The sequence below is a fragment of the Pieris rapae genome, chromosome 4, assembly GCF_905147795.1.
Source record: "Pieris rapae chromosome 4, ilPieRapa1.1, whole genome shotgun sequence".
NCBI classification, from domain to species: Eukaryota; Metazoa; Arthropoda; class Insecta; order Lepidoptera; family Pieridae; genus Pieris; species Pieris rapae.
Genome location: NC_059512.1, coordinates 2,638,664 through 2,657,477, shown reverse-complemented (window position 1 = coordinate 2,657,477; position 18,814 = coordinate 2,638,664). Strand labels below are relative to the sequence as shown.

Sequence of the window (18,814 nt, the reverse complement as noted above, 5' to 3'; positions counted from 1 at the left end):
AATTTAACGATAAATTGTTTCGATTCGCAAATTTTAATCAATGTACAGTCTAAATTTATTATAACATCTAAGGGGCAACTAATATTTGTTTTAATTGCTAGTGGGCCTACCTAACCGACGAAGCTAAGCTTGTCTACACATGTCGTTTGGTTTATTGGGTCAAAAAATAATATATACATGGGAAGGGGGTAAGACTACTCATATTTAGTCGTAAAAACAGTCGTTACAACCGATGACGTTATTAAGAAGCTAACCTAACAATAGAATTCAGCCAGGACTTTGTTATACGTCTTATTCTTGCTATACTTTCCTTTTCCTTCGACTGACAATTATGTTTCTTTTCACTATTAAGTTGTCAAGGAAATATCGATTCAGGACTATGTACTGTTAACTTATGTATTAACAGCCGCCGAACCGTTTTTCATACTACATCAATACCACGTGTTAAAATATTATAAAGGTATATTTATTCATAATTCTTATTAAGTTTAAAGCCTGAACTTCACACATTCAGGGCATTCAATACTGGTTCCGGTTTATTGGTTCCGATTGGTATATTTCTTCTCTTTCTTCTGTGTCTTCTCTGCTCAATGAAGAATAATGCCCTATCATCTTGGCGGATTTAGGGCTTTCTCCTAAAACTCCGTGTAAATATTCTGTTAATGCTTTAGGAATTTCATTATATAAATAACCAGTTATAAACGAATTGGCGTTCATTCGTTCTTCTATATTCCCTTTAAAATCCATAATTGACAGCTCTATTGACCTGTAATAACATTATTGTACATAAATAAGTTTATTTATTATCGGTAGCTATTTTAATGACAGTTGATGATAAAGAATTAAATTTATTTATATATATATATACATTCTAAAACAATGTGTAGGCCTAAAAAATACAAGATTGTATAACATCACAAATTTAATACACTTACAAATACACATCAATTACATTAGAACTTAGCAAAATATCAAAGGAACTAAAAAAACGGCCACAAAATAAACAAATTATTAATAATAACTAATAACATAAATATTAACTAAAACAAAAAATGAATATTATAGTTTCATAGGGTCGAATAAGTTATCGTTATATTATAGATACGAAACAATATAACATACAAATTAATGTATTTATTTTTTACCTATCCAGTTGTACAATTATAGATTTTATTTATTTATAAAAAAACAATCCTAGATGTACATAATAGATTCGAAACTACATCGCCAAAATTTTGTTATCATTAAGTTTTGGTTTGCCCTCATTATAGCCAATTTAAAAACGTATTCACGTTAATACTATATATAATTGATTAATAAGGTTATTAATAAATAATGACAATCTTGTCTAAATATCCAATCATAAAATGTTCTATATTTTATAACTCTAAATAAATTTCAATTTAAACCATGATTAGTGGCTATAGTATATTTGAGTTTAATACAATACATACCTCCAATCAACAAAATGTACGTCTTGTACGTGATTATTGATCCCCATTTCGATGGAAAATGTCAGATCGTCTACTTCAGCGAAGAAATTATGGGTAACTTTAATAGTTTGATTTTCAAAATGTACCTTTCCACGTACCTAAAGAATAATCATTATGCACTTTTAAATACTAATTATTAAAATTAGCTTTGGCTTATTAACTTTAAAATTTCTAAATTGTATACTGCAAACGTCAATAAATTTCGTTCAATGATGTACAAGTTGAAAGTATAGTAAAAAGTTACCTGAACATAGTTAAAAGTTAGAGCTTCACCGATTTTCAAACTCTGTAACTTGAATGGTCCTCCTCTATGTGCCGAGAAGGCTGAATCTAGCCCAAAGACGGTCACATCGTTTAAACCCACATGGATAGGGCACGCTTTTTCAACGCACTAAAATTATACAAAATCACCATGAAACTATTCCATAGTTTGCTACTTAACAGTCATTGTTCTACCGAGATTTGAGACAGCTATACAATATTAATAATGTATCAGACAAGAGCATTTATTTATACTCATACTACTTTTTGGTAAGCCGAAAAATCTTTTGTATAAGCAGTTATATTTATAAAACTATAGTTATATTTATATATTACTAAATATATACAACGATTATTGTTTCGTGTGCGTTGTAATTAAAGTAAAAAGTCATTCTCTACTTTGTATTTTAAAGGTAGGTCTGGTGGACAGGAAAACGCCTGATGGTTTCGCATAGTAATATATATTGCGTGTATATGATTCCGAATTTGCTTGGGCTGTATGTGACTGAATAGTATGCCCTGCTGTCTGAGTGAAGCTAATGAACTGTCATCCGCCAGCAGTCACCAATTCCGCTCATGATTTCGCTGCTTAACATTTAACTCAGTTTTGCATCAAAAAAGTTTTTTTTTTAAATGAAATGTATAAGTAGTTTAAGGGTTTTATATAAGTTAGTCTTTATAAAAAAACGCACAACTACATGCATGCTAGTCGAACTAGTTCACCTTACCGAAGCCGCGTACAAATTATTTGAAGCAGTATATTAAATATGAGGGAGTGCAATTTTTTAATCAATTGCCGTCTAAAATTCGTAAAATTTAATTTAACAATTTAATTTGTGATTATAGGAAGCTTTGTAAATTCATACTGTAACCTTCTTTGCATTCATCACTTACCACGTTCCATGTGATATAAAATGGGTGTAACACCGTAGCAGCCTTATTCAATTGTAAAGACTGTTTATTTAAACTCCTTATAAGTTTGAGTATATACTTAGATGATTCTTTGAATACTTTACGTTGGGATTTCCTGTTATAACAAACATAAGTTAGTTTTGAGATAGAATATTGGATTATTTTTGTAGATATGACAGGATTTTCTCTATCGTGTTTATAATTCTATCTATATTACTAGGATAATATTTACTGAAATTTCTGGTTAAGATCATTAAAACGACTTTCACAGTACTTGTTTCTTAAGTTTCATTGTCGAAGTCGATAGGAAAGATAATTAAAGTAAATAGACAAATTTAAAATAGAATATGCATATTTTTTTATTTCATCTAGATTAAGGTTCTATAGATTTACATTAATATACATTTTTTTATATAAATTCTGGTTATGCACTTCTTGCACTCATCATTTTTTTTTCTTTTCTTACTAGGCAACCGCCTGAAAGAGATCGCTTGTTAGCGATAAGGCCGCCCGTTGCATCCCTTGTAATTTTTATGTATTGTGTTATTTGTGTTTGTAAATAAATATGGAAAAACTATAATCCTCATATAACAGAATTTGTCTCAACCTGTATCAAGCCCAATGATAAAGTAAATTGTCCTGTGTCATCAGGGCGCTCTAAATAATAGAGTATTTTATTTTTCCTCTATATTAACAACTCGCGTACAACAATAAAATACAAGTGAAATAATTAAATGTCAATTGCTATGTAACGAATAAATGCAATGTAACTGTTGAAGAGAGTGCCTACGTGTGACTATACTCTAGGGGGTAACTCCGTCGATTTAGGAAATCCCAATGCTATAAAACTAAGGAAGCCTGAGTGAGCAACATGTACAGCCTTGGCTCGTACATAATTAGAAAAATCATTATGGAAAAGCAGTAACCAAGGACGGATCCAGTTTTACCGCCAGGAGGCCACTTAGTCGTGGTGAAGTCAAGAACTTATACGTTTGTCATCATACAAAGTTATTATATTATATTAATTTAATATTGAAGGTATGTAGTTAAATAAAATCTGTATGGTGATAAATATTGAAATAAAATCATAATGTTCAATTATTTTTTTTTTTATAGAACAGGGGGCGAACGGGCAGGAGGCTCAGATGTTAAGTGATACCGCCGCCCATGGACACTCTCAATGCCAGGCTTGCGAGTGCGTTGCCGGCCTTTTAAGAATTAATTAGTGGTCCACCTAAGTCCTGGAACCTCTCAGGGGGCTCATGACACCCATGACGCGTCCCCTGGATCCGCCGTTGGCAGAAACTCTCTTCGAATGCAACATGGCGATATCAGCGCCACGGATATAGAGAGATAGCCAACTAACTTGCACACAAATACGTCAGAATCAGTATCGCTGTAGATATTGCATTACATTATGGGACCAGCGAAAGATGTTCCAAATATTAGTACATATAGAAAACAATATATAATATAATAGCTTGATTTTGACCACATTCAAGAAAAGAGTAATTCTAATTTATTTTACCCAGCAAACGCCAAAGAAAAATTTACCAATCGTGTTAGGTAAAATAAATTGACTTATTTATTAAAATATACCTAAACGGTAGTTGTTTTTAATGTTCTAAAAATTAAACAGCGTCAGAAGTTAGATAATCAAAATTCGTTTCATTTAAATACAAAAGATCTTATTGGTAATAACCGCTTCTTATAAGGACATTAAATAAAAATTATAATAAAGTGTATGAAGTGCTGGGTAAAAGTGTACAAAAATCTAAATAAAATAAAAATTACCATACAATTAATTTTCTTTCATGATTTTATTAGTCTTGGGAGTTTTAAATTAGCATTCGAATGGTAAAGAATAAATATTATATCTTTTTCATCTAAATTTAAAATGTAAAAAAATATTTTAACTTACCGATACTCAGATAAACGTTCTTGGAATATCAATGAAGTGTTGATGTAAGTCAATAAAGCTGCTTGAAGCTTTGGCAGCATCTCCTCACGAATTGGTTTCGATATCAATTTCTCAAGAGATTTACCTGTATAAGAAATTTATAGCTTTAAAAGTTTTTATAAAATATACCTATAATTTATGTAATTATACAAAAATACCATAAATAATTTCTTCCATTACTTTAGTAGATAGAGTATTCAATATTAGATAGATTTTATATATAGTCGAGTAAATTAGTATAATAAACTTACTTAAATTATACTATTAAATTATATTTACTAATTTTTAAATATTTTTATTATAACTTGGTTAAAAGAATTCTAAATACTGTATATTTTATTGTATGTTTAGGTAAACGAATAAATAATAATACCTAGGTAACACTGAAAATGTTAAGAAAATGAAATATTGCGTAATGTAGAAAGTTGCTAATACATTTATTGTTTTTCCAAGTAATTTCGATTCCTTCACATTGTCGCATTCGATTCACCTGAGAAAAGCAGTGGGCCCATTCTTCCTTAGAGGATTCTTCTTCGAATTCGACTCATATTAATTACGTAGGCTTTCTCGTATCTGTTGATAGGTGACTCTCTTTTCTTCCTCTATCATTCGTTGCACAGCATTGATGTTATCTTCAGTAGTCGTTGTTAAAAGACGTCCCTCACGCGGATTATTATCATAGCAATCTCAAATCTACGATTAAAATCGTTAAACTAATTGTAAATAGGGGCACGAGATAGGGCTTCATTAAGAAATATCGCACCCTATCGTAGCTTTGTTGTTACCCACCACGAAATTATATATAATAAATCATTGACCGAAAATTTTCTCGTGTTAGGTTCATTTTCACATATAACAAGAGTTTTAGATTTGCCGCCATTTCAAAAAAAGTACAGATGAATGCAATATATCCTAAATTAGTTTACAGAATTACAGAGTTCAGAAATTGATATTCAAATAAGTCTTCATTAGCAATGTTTCTAATTGGCCAGTTCTAAACATTTTCAGTGTTACCCACGTGCATTACAAAAGTTTTTCTTTATTCTTTTTAAAAGCCTCTGCCTTTAGTCTTAATTATAGAATAAGTATAGTAAGTAAGATTGGCTTTAAACGCCGAGCCTTGTAAACCATAAGAAATGTCTATGAAGTGATACAATTTATTGTCTAATATCTAATTTAATATAACAGTTACGTAGAAGATATTATATTAAAATTAGCAAGTGCAAGAATACGAAGAGATTCATCAAGATTTCAACTACTAAATAAACTAAAGTTGAGCGCAAATCTAGGGGTCAAAGTCCAAACTCGATGTAATATGTACTCTGAACTATCAAATAATTAAACTAAGATACTAGTAAATTAGTGCGGTAACGGGTTTGGAATTCTACCCGAAATTAAATTCCATTCCTGAATGTGTCACTGCAAAATGTAATTAATCAACTTCTGTAAATATTTAAATATTTTCAATGTAATAAACAATAAATTATAACGTATTGAAACGGTGGTTCGAGCTTTCGTTTACAACTAAATACGCTTACGATGCGCTACAAAAGATATTTAATGTAATTTATTTTTTTGATTTTACATATTAACCGTGCTAGTGTAGTTAGTGGTCAACGACTAACAGACAAACTCTGAAAGCTAAATTGAAACATATCATTCAACTCTCAAATCATCGTTCACTTGATGACCCGCAGAAGACACAAGGATTGATCATTCATATCAGAACATTCAGGACGCATAAAATTGGAATTTTAAGGTTACGAATATTATATTGTTTTATATGTATTACTTTGGTGTTGATTGAAATATGGTGCTATGATAGGCTCTCGACCTTGTCCGGGGGATGATATCTGAAAGTAAATAATTAAATAATGACAAAATTTAAATATTATTATTCCTTGGGATTTGAATGCCAGTGTAACCTACCACTGCATTTTTGCATATTAAAATTCTGTTAAAAATCATGAATTCAGACGATTATTAATGTGCGTTTAAACCAAACGAACGTTGATTAAACGTAAGTTTTAGTGTTGACGAAAGATCGTTATTAGCATTTACGCCAAAATATCAGCGAGCAAGAATGAGAACAAAAATATAGATTTCTTACACTATACACTTTAGGCTACTTCTTTTGATACATTTACACAAACAAAATTTACGAAATAATACTCTATTTATTATTATTTGATACAGAGGATAGAATGACTTCACTAGTCCGATGTAAATCGGCCTTCACAGAAATAATTTCAGTTTCCGGATTTATTATCTCAACTTTCAAGTTATCAAATATGTATATCAATTAATTACCTCAATGCTGAATTTACATTCCGTCACCGCAAACGTACTGTGTCCTATATCAACCGATAGTCCACTTAGTTTAGTTATCGCGTAGCCTGTTAACTTGCAGTTCTCGGCTATTATCCTAGAATATCATAAATTTTAGAGTTTAAAAGTTCATAGTTCACTATTGTATTTCTATTAATACCTTATGAGCCAGGCTAGGACACAAAAGGCGATGTCAACGTAATATTAAGACGTTGCTGTAGTAGCTAGTCACAGGGTCTCCTGGTAGAATACTAACGCGACCCGAAGTTTCAAGTTTTTAATTATTTTTCTATTTTTTTTTATAGAACAGGGGGCAAAAAGGCAGGAGGCACACCTGATGTTAAGTGATACCGCCGCCCATGGACACTCTCAATGCCAGAGGGCTCGCGAGTATATTAATACTGTATGACCCAGGCCAGAATATAAAAGGCGTAGTCAACGTGATGTATAGTCGTTGCTGTACCAGCTAGTCACAAGGTCTCTTGTTGGAATTCTAACGTGATCTTTATTGGTATGTAGTGATGTTATAGCAAGTTCCACACGCTGCGCAGAATTACTTTTCCCTCAGTAAAAAATAAGGTTAATATATTAAAAAAAAATAAGGTTAGTATTTCCGAACCAATTCGACTTAAGGTCCTTCAAGAAAAGAGCGTACTAATTTTTATAAGGCCGGCAACGTACTCGCGAGCCCTCTAGCATCGAGAGTGTCCATGGGCGGCGGTATCACTTAACATCAGGTGAGCCTAATGCCCGTTTGCCCCCTGTTCTATAAAAAAAAATCATATTCGTGACTTGAGTGAGTTTTAATAGAACTGGTATAGGCCTATCAAATGGAACGCGGCATCGGCTCTTCATCTTCAACCAGAAGAAACACCGTTACGCGTCGCACCATCGTAGCTCCTTGTCTAACTAAGTAGCTATACAGGTCTCATCTATCTAACAGTAGATTAATATACAGTCAATTACTCTTTTAATAGATGTAATTCTATGCTAGATATATATTTTTTATTATTGCTATAAACTGAACACATTTCACTGTCAAAGTAAATAGTAAAGTTAAGTCAAAATTTACCTTTGACCTTTGATCAAATGAGAAGTCGACAATAAACTCTTTTATGTGCACATATCAGTCGTTCACTAATGAGCTTAAATACAACTACATTATTCTTATTATAATGAAATAGCTTAACTTACTACGATGTAATGAAAACTAAGAGTAACGAACTCTAAAATGTACTATGAACTCAAAATATTTTTTACTTACGCTGCATTTCCAATATTATCCACTACATCGTAAGTAAATGGTGAATTCTTATTATTTAGATTCCCATAAATAACATCTGATTGATTTCTGAAGAGCGTATATCGAGTATGGATTAATATCTTGTCGATCCCTGACCCAATGCGTAGAATGTTTGATGCAAGAGCAAAAGTCACTTCCGGTGCAGAGAGATGCGGCAATTCGCCCAAGAACATTTCGTGGAACATTCTGAAATAAGTTACGTTTAAACAAAGAAACTCATACATATTAAAAACAAACCTTGGCTACTATTAAGTTGATATTGAGTTCAATTACCTGACGAATTAAAAAAATGTGGTTCACTTACATACTCATAAAGATTAGTTTAGCGTAGACAAAAGCAACTAAAGCCGATTAATTGGTCAAAACGTAATAAATGTCAAAAATAATTAATAACTTAATAGTGGATATATTAAATAATAATAATCTAAATAATTAATTAAATTTACTTTTCATACAAAAATATAATGAAAAGGAGAGAAACTGGCGGCCTTATCGCTTACGAGCGATCTCTTCGAGGCAACCAATTTCTGAAAAACAATATTAGATAAGATTAAATATTGTTGTTGACTGATTTTTCTGTTGCCTTGCAACCACAAAAAAATCAGTGGCACTACAATCTTGGCCTCAGAATTCTGAATGTGTTTTATGATCAATTTTAAATTAAAGGCCAGTAGGTGATCAGCCTCCAGTGCTTGACACACGCCGTCAACTTTTTGGGTCTAAGACATGTCGATTTCGTCACGATGTTTTCCTTCACCGTTCGAGCAAATGTTAAATGCACACATAGAAAGAAACTCCATTGGTGCACAGCCGGGGATCGAACGCTGGGAGTCGCACGCTGAAGCCACTTGGCCAACACTGCTCACAACCACAAGATGAGCAAAAAGTACATAAGACAATAGACAAAACGAATGTAACAAAACAAAGCAATTAAAACATAGGAAGAGCACAGTGAAAGAACGATCATAAAATTACTTTAAGATTAATAACGCCATCTAGTTCGTAAGACGCTAAAGTTGCCTCACTAGGTATAAAAATAAGGTAAACGTACAAAGTCACGATAAATCACGTTTATTTTTTTATTCTTAGTGATCATAGACTAAGCAGTAAAAGTTAAAAAAGAGGTCAGAATCCAGTCCAGAGACGATTTTACTGTTGTTTTCGCCGGTAAATTAGTTCGTTTTAAAGAATTTCTACGAATTCCCAAATGTATTCCATTCCAGGGTATACAACTCTCCATAGTTGGGATATTTAGGTAACCAATGAATTTAGATAACGATTTAATAGAAAGTAATAGGTAAGCGATAGAGAGCCTTAATAGCTTACACTCCAACTACACCGTCGGACAAATAGAAGCCATTTGCGATTCTGTGAGCGTCTGCAGACTTTCTGATGTAGACGTTCATCCCTTTATATCCATAGTTATCCTTTAGAGCCTGAAATTGAAATTCTAATGACAAATTCATTGTTAGTGAGCCTATTTCTTAAATTTAAGAGAGCGCTTTAATAGTTATTTCATTAGATTATTAACGGTATATAGAAATAGAAATGTTTATTGTTTCTCAAATTTTACTTTAATACATGAGTATGAGACAGCCCCCGTAAGTAGTCAGAGACACTAGTTTTGGGGTTGACTCGCTACTTCCCTTATTTGTACAAATTCTAATAATTCAAGTATATCTGTAATAATATTAAAATTTGAATGCCCTGAATAACAGGCTGTGTATATTAGGGTGCTTGGTAATAAGACGACTCGTAAAATAAACAAATAATAATCTATCCAGTTACTCACTAATTTTATTGCATTTTCATATGATTTTCTATGTTTTTGCCAATCTTTTTGGAATCCGGTGTATATGTCTGCAAAATATAATTTAGTATTGTCATTTTACAGTTTCTTATTTCGCTAAGCGTTTTATAGAAAATTAAAAAAGCCCTGGCAAACGGGCTGGAGGCTCACCTGATCATAAGTGACGCCTTTAGGCACTCCCAATGCTCGCGATTGTGTTGTCCTCCTTTTAAGAATTGGTACGCTCTTTTCTTGAAGAATCCTAAGTCGAATTGATTCGCAAATAGTTCAGTGGGCAGCTGAGTCCACAAAGTGATGGTGTGCGACCAAAAACTGTCTTAAAAACGAGTAGTAGTGCGATTTTTGTGTTACTATAGTATATAACATAAATAGTTTTTATGTTACTTTATATAACCCTCCTAATTTCTTATTAATCGCTTTTAAAGTTTAACCTTGTAACAACAAACTTAACGAAATATTGCTCTGGAAGTTAAACGTTAATTGCTACATATTTATTTATTTATCAATAATTATTTATAAAAAATAATAAAATAAAAAATAAAATCCTTTTTTTTTGGAACACCATCATTCACTTATTCCACGTCATTAAATTCGAACCTGTAGGCATCCCTACTAATCGGCAAAGAAGACAGAGGGTGTAGGCCGAGAGAAAAGGCCGGCGTTAAAAACTGTCGGTACTCTTTTATAAAAAAAATAGATTCATTTAGAGAAGCAAAGCATTATATGCTTTGCTACTGTCCCTTAAACATAGAGTCTCTTAAGAGTTGCATAAAGATTATTTACCACTGTTGAAATAGTTTTTAAGTGTAGTCTCAATATCCGCTGAATGTCCTTCAAGTACGAATAGAAAACATAAAATATAAAAACGAAACATTTTTAACGACATTTCGCGTTGAAATAAAATATTAATGTTTGATGAATAAATTGAAAATTAACTTTGAATTATCATGGTTATTAATTTCTTATTTTTGAATTTGTAGGTTTAAACATGGCTAGATTGTAAGCGAATTAGCATGTAATGCAATATAGAAAAATTTACCAATAGTAATAGTTTTATTATTTATCTTTTATGTATTAAAAGACGCTATATAACTTTGAAAACAGACATTAATTGATGTATATACAACCTGGCTGCCATAATACAGATACTAAATACTTCCAGCCAAGTCGGTGTTTTCCACTGAAGTTAAAAATAATAGTTATAATAAAATACTTACATTTAGTTATTTATTTACACTTCGATACCTTAAATAAAAACATACATAAAAAAGCAGGTTACATAAGTTATTAGACAACTGGCGGCTTATCGCTAACAACCGATTTATTCCAGGCAATCCTGATATGGAACAATAAAAAAGAAACACCTACAGAGGGTAAAGTACAAGAAGTGCATAAATAACTAATAAAAAGCACATAAAATTACATGTAATACTTACTATAACTAAAATAAATTATAATATAAAAATAAAATAATATTCATATAAATAAAAATGTAAAATCTAATCCAATTGTTAGTGAGTCTACTAAGATATCCTCGTACGATATCTTATTAGTTTATCTCCAATGTTTGATTTTTTTTTAGAGTTATTATCTCATAACTACGAATCTATGTACTAGGAAAACTCTGAAGCGAGAAGACTGAACATAACAAAAGACGCCTCCGCAACTGGGGAAACGGGAAAAGTTGTTGACTCTTGAATCTAAATAAAGGCTTTACATTAAGATTAGTTATTACATAACTTAAATGTCATTACTTGTGGCGGCGTCCATGCGTCGGGTTGTCTCTCTCCCTAAAATATGGCGAAGGGGCCGATGACTGGCCATGCATCATACTCGTGAACGGGTGCTACTTGTTCACCACAAGTATAAGATAGAGACACACTAGATTTAAAATAGTTATGCATTGTTAGTTAAATGAGAATAGTAATTATCGTTTATTATTTAATATTATTTACAATTTTCTTCAGCTAAAGGTGGAAATGCTGCTAGCGTTAAAGGTCACAGGGACCAAACTTTTTAATATGTTTTAATTTTCTCATCTTATTATTTATATTATTACTATGTAGGTTAAAAATAGAGAATTGTAATGATTTACGTTTTTAAACTATATCATACAAATGTTTAATATTATTACAATTGAAATATATTCAACATATTTACTTCAATTGAAATACAAAGTTCATTTGGAAATGGTTTATTTAAGTGAAAATACTGATAAGCTTATAGGATTCAATGCAGTCTCGAGTTAATTAAAAGCGAATTTTATGACTGAATGTTAATAAATGTTATTTTTTGACGGAAAATGTTTTGTACAAATATATTACTCATTTTGATATTAAATACACCCAACGTTTTTCCGAAATCACATCTAAAGCGGACATCGGATGATGGTAAGGAATTTAATTCATATCAAACTTTCAACTTAGTAACATAGCTATGTTTAATAGCACTGGGGGTTGAAGCACCCTCTTTATTCTGCCCGTAGGTTGTGCAGATGTTACTCGAGTAGTTAATGGAAACTTTTGTCTGAAGTTGGAACTCTGCTTCGTGGGGTTTCCGGGAGTCTTGGGAGTCTTAAGAGTCTTGGGTCGAGCAATTTAGTACATTTAAACACCACGAATACACAAGTTTGCGCATTGTCCGCGAATAAACACTCCATCTGAAGACACTCCATAAAGTTAAAAGACTTAGTTCTGCTGCTTAAGCTGTTAAAAAGATTCGTTCAGTGACTGAAGTCCATACAGCTAGACTTGTTTATTTTAGGCACTTTTACAGCTTAATGACTAATGGCTTATTATTATGGGGTTAATGACTGATGTCGAAACTATTTTCACCCTGCAGAAGAGAGCTGTTCGTGCAATATTTTTCTTAAATGGGATCTTTGGCTGATAAAGACGTCCCCCACGCCGATTATTATTGAGAGTGCTACGTCCACGCTTAACCTCGTTAAAAACAATTGTAAATAGTGGCACGAGATGGGGCTTCATGCTTCGCAGCCTATCATGGCTTTGTTGTTGAGTAAGCCCACAACGAAAGTCATAATAAATCGAATATAAATAAATTTTCTCGCGTGAGGTTCATTTTCATGTGTAACAAGAATTTTAGATTTGCCGCGAAGTTACAAAAACAAATGACAAATGAATGCAATATACTACATTAGGTTACCAAAGAGTTCTAAAATTTAAATAAAGTTTTCATTAGCAATGTTTCTAACTGACTAACTGTCTATTCAAATTTCTAAGATTCTATATTATGTTGCCGCCCGTCTATAGCCGACCTTCTACTTAAGGTTTTCTATAATTCCTACTAAAAATAACAAGTTTAATAGTAAATATGAATTTAACGCATTTCTCTTATAGAAAATGAAATTCTTCATGAAGATGACAAACAGCCACTGCATATTCCAGAAGATGTGGAAGTTTTTAATGTAATAGCCAACAAGCCTGTTGACTGCTGGCCAAGTTTCAGTGTGGACAAATATTTTAAAATCTTAGACAATCTGGACGGTATATATTATATTAAAATTTAAAACTTAATATCGGTTACATATGTGTCTGCTAACTACCGTATTTATAAAGAGTAGCATATTCTAAACATGAGAGCTTTCTGGCAGCATTGGTGTCTATATCACTTAACAGCAGGTGAGTCTTCTGCTCTAATAGTCCGCTGTTCTATACAAACCAATTTTTGTTTTTGTCACGCCTGCTGCTACTGCCTAAAGGGACACCATAGACATCCACTTGCTACGTTCTTTACAAACCTTTCACTTCGTCCACACTCATAATATTCACCATACATGCTGGTAATTTTGATATGGATAATTAGCCATATCCATATATTGTAAAAACATACTGTATAAAGCACAGATAATGACTTTTTTTTCTAGCGCAATACGCTCAAGTCCGCCAAAATTTTCAAGCTGCAGTTGGTAGTGATAATTTCGATACTGAAATGCTTAAGGTAATTAGTCAGTTTTTTATACGTGACGATTTTGTAGGGTTAATACGCCAAGGTATGGGAGGCAGGTAAGGTAAGGGACTGCCAAAGAGCAAACAAACAGGCTCATTTGATGACAGGTCAACCTCGGACTATGTTTTAGTCGTGAATGTGCTACTTTTAAGTTGAAATCTAACCGAGTTTAACGGCCTTTCAAGATAAAGCAATGATGTGAGCTTACAGCATTATAAAACCACTGTCAAAATACTCTTTGGCTCAACGCCAAGCCCCTAGCAAGGTCTTATATAAAATAAATATACTGTTATACAGTTCAGATGAATACTTAATATTAAACGTTCTAATCGTAATCAAATAGTTTTCTGCAGCACATGATTTACAATTAAGAATTTCCGAAGGGGCGTGGAGTATTCCTGCATCTATGTCAATATTAATTTATGAATGCTTTCGATAAGATATTATATAGTTTATAACTTAGAAGTCATTGTTTCGTCGAAAATCGACGAAGACTTTCAGGTTGAATGACTTCTATGTTAACAAATAAATTACGTAAGATAGGTATAAATAAAATGTATATAATATCATTTTATGATAAAATGAAAGTAATATGAACTTTTAATGGAATAATTAATAAGTTTAGCTACTCTGAACAATTATTATGCCTTTAGGACAATCGTTTTCTTCGTCGCATTTCAACCGACTTGATAAATATTTCCTTTCCTAAAATAAGTAGATAGAGATTGATGCTACCGAATAAAACTAAATTTCTTTCTATAGACTACCTGTCATATCAGTGTATAACTGAGCCCTTTATGTATAGATTATACATTTCAGATGCTAGTAAACACTGGTGGAGTTGCGGAACGAACTGCATATCACGTAGGAGGCAATCGCGGTCTCATACCGGCAGGGATAAATCTGGGCGGCTATTGTATGATGAGGGCTCCTAAGAATATCTTGTGAGTAGTTGCTTGTGTAGTGTATTTTATTTTATATTTGTAACACTTTCAACGGTCGTTCAAACATTACGTAAACTACATTACGTAGTTCCCCGTAGGGGGAAGTGGTCTTTAATTTTCTTATTTGGTGATTACGTCGTTAGTAATTATTTACTTTTTCTACCATTGTGGATGCTTGGAAACAAATCCATTTTCGAGGATTCCTACTTAAAAATAATATGTTTATGTACTATTATTTTTGTAAGCTTTGCTTACTTTTACTGATAAGAGGAGGGGGGGATAAATTGCAATAAAGGGAGGGGGGATAAATTGTGCTTATGTAATACCTGAACGGCCCCCTAGGCAAATATAATTTATTAATAAAATATCTATATTTAGTATTTCTGTTTTTTTTGTTATAAAATTAAATTAAATCCAAATCGTGACGTAATTCACAATTGCAATTAAAAGTTTACTTCCATTAACTCTCGTAAAAACCACATTTCCAGTTATATTAGTCGTATTCTTTGATTTATCTTCTGAATTACCGCAATTATGGCCTTTTAGAATATAACGTTTACGTCGTAATTGATGTCTGTCCAGCCGTGCTCATCTCCGTAAAATGAGATTGTTATCGCAAAGAAACTGTGACGACGCGTCCATACTTACTTATGGTTTAGTTACAACATCCAATTATGGATTCTGATTCGGCTGAATGCATCCCGCCGTGATTATCTCGTCCCTCTTGGGGGTGATAGGACTTTAAAAAAGTAATTCCTAAATCTATATTAAAGTGTTTCTGGCTTTAAAAGACCATATTAATGTAACCTTTTTTATGTTGGGATTTATTACGATCAGTTTCAAAGATCGTTTGACGTTAAGGCCGCTTTTTATATAACAGTGGGTAGACGAGCCCACCTGATACTAAGCAAGTGCGTTGCCGTCCTTTTAAGAATTGGTATTACATTTGCTGACAGGACCCTTAGTAGAATAGGTTCAGTCGGCAGCGGGTTCCACATAGTGGTGGTGCGCAGCACAAACTGCCTTAAAAAGCGCTCAGTTGTTATTGTCGCTAAGTTGCTGGTAGGGCCGTAGCCAAACATCCCGACAGATTGTTTATACTACCCACACTTTATAACTAAGCATTATGTGAATTTACGACCCGTGAGAATGACGAGCTCTGGCTAAATTTTATACTCGAAACCATCGGTCGCCTTAGTTTTTTTCTTACGTAATTAGATGTTCGGTGCGTTAATAAAAACTACTTTACGCTTAAGCATTCTATTAAATTCATGTAGACTTATTCGTAAATGCAAATCTCAAATAAGTTATGAATGTTGTTAATTTAGTGATTTATATAAGTTATTTAACGAAAGGACAGATTATTCAATAGTTTTTTTTGTTGTTTCATTAATAAAGCATACACAAGGATGGGCTTTTAAAATTTATTTATTTATTTTCACTACATTTTTCTATCTTAACAGTAACTACTAATACTATACAATTCCAAAATAACCCACACCAACTATTCTAGATAAAAACATTTAAAATTAAACTTATATTCCTAAATCTATCTATCCATAACTAACAATATAGCATAAAATATCTAAAAGCAATCTTTTTATACAATGAAGCCAATTTTTTAAAGAAATTGCTAATGATAATTACTTTGCTTCAAGTTTTCACGAGTTTTCGTGGACATAACTGTGTGAATACTAAATAGTTTTCCGTAAACTGACATTTCACTAAAACATTTGTAAAGCAGCGGAGCTCAATTAATGATGATTATATTATATATTGTGTAACATTTAAAACGATATACATACATATTTAAATTACAATTTAAAAAACCGTTAATTTGTAGTATGCTGCGTAGCTGAGCGTTCGTTTAGGCGCGACCAAGAGAAGAATAGCGTGTGGAAGTCAGTAGGAAGATCTATTTGCTTTATTAAATTATATACAATAAATAAATTTAAATAGATATGTTTTTATTTTGCACACAAGGATGCAAATGTTTGACTCGAGTATATTAAATAAAAAAATGTATACAGTAATAGGAGTTTATTTGCAACAATATGGTACAAAAATTTTATGGTGGTACAATTTAAAGCTTGCATATTCTGCCACACAAAAGTCTTAAAAGGTAGTACAGAAGACACAATTACATATCATTAAAGTCAATTCTTTTATCATTTTATCACAACATCATCACGTTAATAAAATAAATTATTATGTTATCAAAATATCATTAACAGAATAATATTTTTTTTCCAAAAGTTATTATTCCATTAAGTCGATCTCTAAAAACTCTTGGAAGATCTTTGAATGTTTTTGGTAAATATAAACCTTGTTTAGCATACGAAGGATGTTTTAATGAAACTCGAGTTAATATTATATGAAAAATATGCTCCAAAGTGAAAAAACATAAAACAGAAAAACCTTTAAAACTATTAAAATATAATAATAAATGATGTCGATACTAAAAACTTAACAGACAAGTGTAAATAAGCAAAAACTGAGCCTAGGTATACAACCTCCCAAAACCGCAAGCTTTGCGCAAAAGGCACCGAACGTGAGCTTTGAAAGAGCCAAAGCTAATTTCAAATATGAAATTTAAATACACAAGAATTCAAAGAAAATTTTACACCTCGGTTTTCGTTCCACCGTCCGTTGTTAACTTTTAATTACGTTTGAAATTACGAAACTCTATTTATATGGAAATTCAACACTCAAAAGTCCTCATACTTAAATGCTAATATATTTTTTAAAGTTACAAAGATAACGGGCATAAAGTAATTTAGAATAACCATAAATCAAAGCGCACCATAAGTTACTAATGAGTAGGGACGCCAGCAGGTGGACGCTTTTCTTATTAAAAATATTTTTTTCCGTTTCTTTATCCAGTACTGTGTAAACACATATAATGCGTATGTGCATAATATGATTTCAGTATACAGATTTATGGAAAATGTTATAGATAAATATAATAAGTTAGTAGTGAACTTCTACATGGTTCAACAGATACAAAAAGATTTTTATTAGATTTTTAAGTTTCATTGCGCTCGTGTGGCTAATATAGAACTCACTGTTTTTTCTAATATTTGTTTTAATGTAAATGATGTTAAGTGAAATAGCCGCCCATGGACATTGTCAATACCAGAGGGCTCGCAACTGCGTTACCGGCAAATTAACAATTAGTACCCCTCTTTTCTTGAAGGGCCCTTAGTAAAATTAGTTGAAATACATTGGTTGGTTCCACATAGTGATGGAACGTGGCAAAAACTGCCTTATAAAACGCTCAGTTAAGGTGGAATTTCGTATGCCCTCAAGTGATGATGATGAAACTCAGCTGCTGGTCTCCGCCTCAATGCAATGTGCATATAGTATATTTCATTACAAGTGCGGAAATGAAATAAAAGAAACCTAACCTTACTTATTGAATCCAATTATTAGTTAACTTTTTAGAAATACGTATTTGCATATATTATAAAATTCTTTTGAATATTTTTTTAATTGATATGAAATGAAAAGAAACCTAATCGAACTTATTGAACACTTCTATGAATCTTTTTAATAAAACCTTCGTGGTTGGTTTTTTTCTTTTTAATAGACATTGTTTTGACAGTTGGGAATGATAACGCACTAGTGCGGGAAAGGTAAATAAAAAGCACGAGTGTGTAATAGCCCTCTTTCCGAACGCTATACCTCCCTGCAATATGCCACTTTTTGAGCAACTGTATTAAAAAAAAATTATTAGAAACACTGTTCATATTTTTTTCAAATATATACTTGTCGCATACAAAGTATGAATTTTCTGTGGCTGAAATAATAAATATTTAAATATTTTTTTTCAGA

At 32.1% G+C, this 18,814-nt stretch overlaps 1 protein-coding gene across 1 annotated transcript; it reads right to left on the bottom strand.

The window, feature by feature from the left end:
* Window positions 1–519: 519 nt before the first annotated feature.
* On the bottom strand, window positions 520–10,941 carry LOC110994546. The gene is made up of 11 exons (XM_045628006.1): window positions 10,851–10,941; window positions 10,050–10,117; window positions 9,584–9,693; window positions 8,219–8,443; window positions 6,937–7,051; window positions 6,419–6,479; window positions 4,588–4,711; window positions 2,649–2,781; window positions 1,738–1,884; window positions 1,455–1,591; window positions 520–766 (listed from the first exon to the last, which is right to left on the bottom strand). The coding sequence occupies exons 1-11, from the start codon at window positions 10,939–10,941 to the stop codon at window positions 520–522; spliced, it is 1,458 nt and encodes a 485-aa protein (XP_045483962.1).
* Window positions 10,942–18,814: the final 7,873 nt, after the last annotated feature.

Bases quoted from the DNA above. Each gene is read 5' to 3' on its own strand.
- LOC110994546 (XM_045628006.1), bottom strand. From the start codon at position 10,941: ATGTTTCGTTTTTATATTTTATGTTTTCTATTCGTACTTGAAGGACAT. The intron at 8,444-9,583 runs GTAAGCTATTAA...AACTTATTTCAG, and splicing joins TCCGACGGTGTAGTTGGAGT to AATGTTCCACGAAATGTTCT. The intron at 1,592-1,737 runs GTAACTTTTTAC...ATTATTCTTTAG, and splicing joins TAACTTTTAACTATGTTCAG to GTACGTGGAAAGGTACATTT.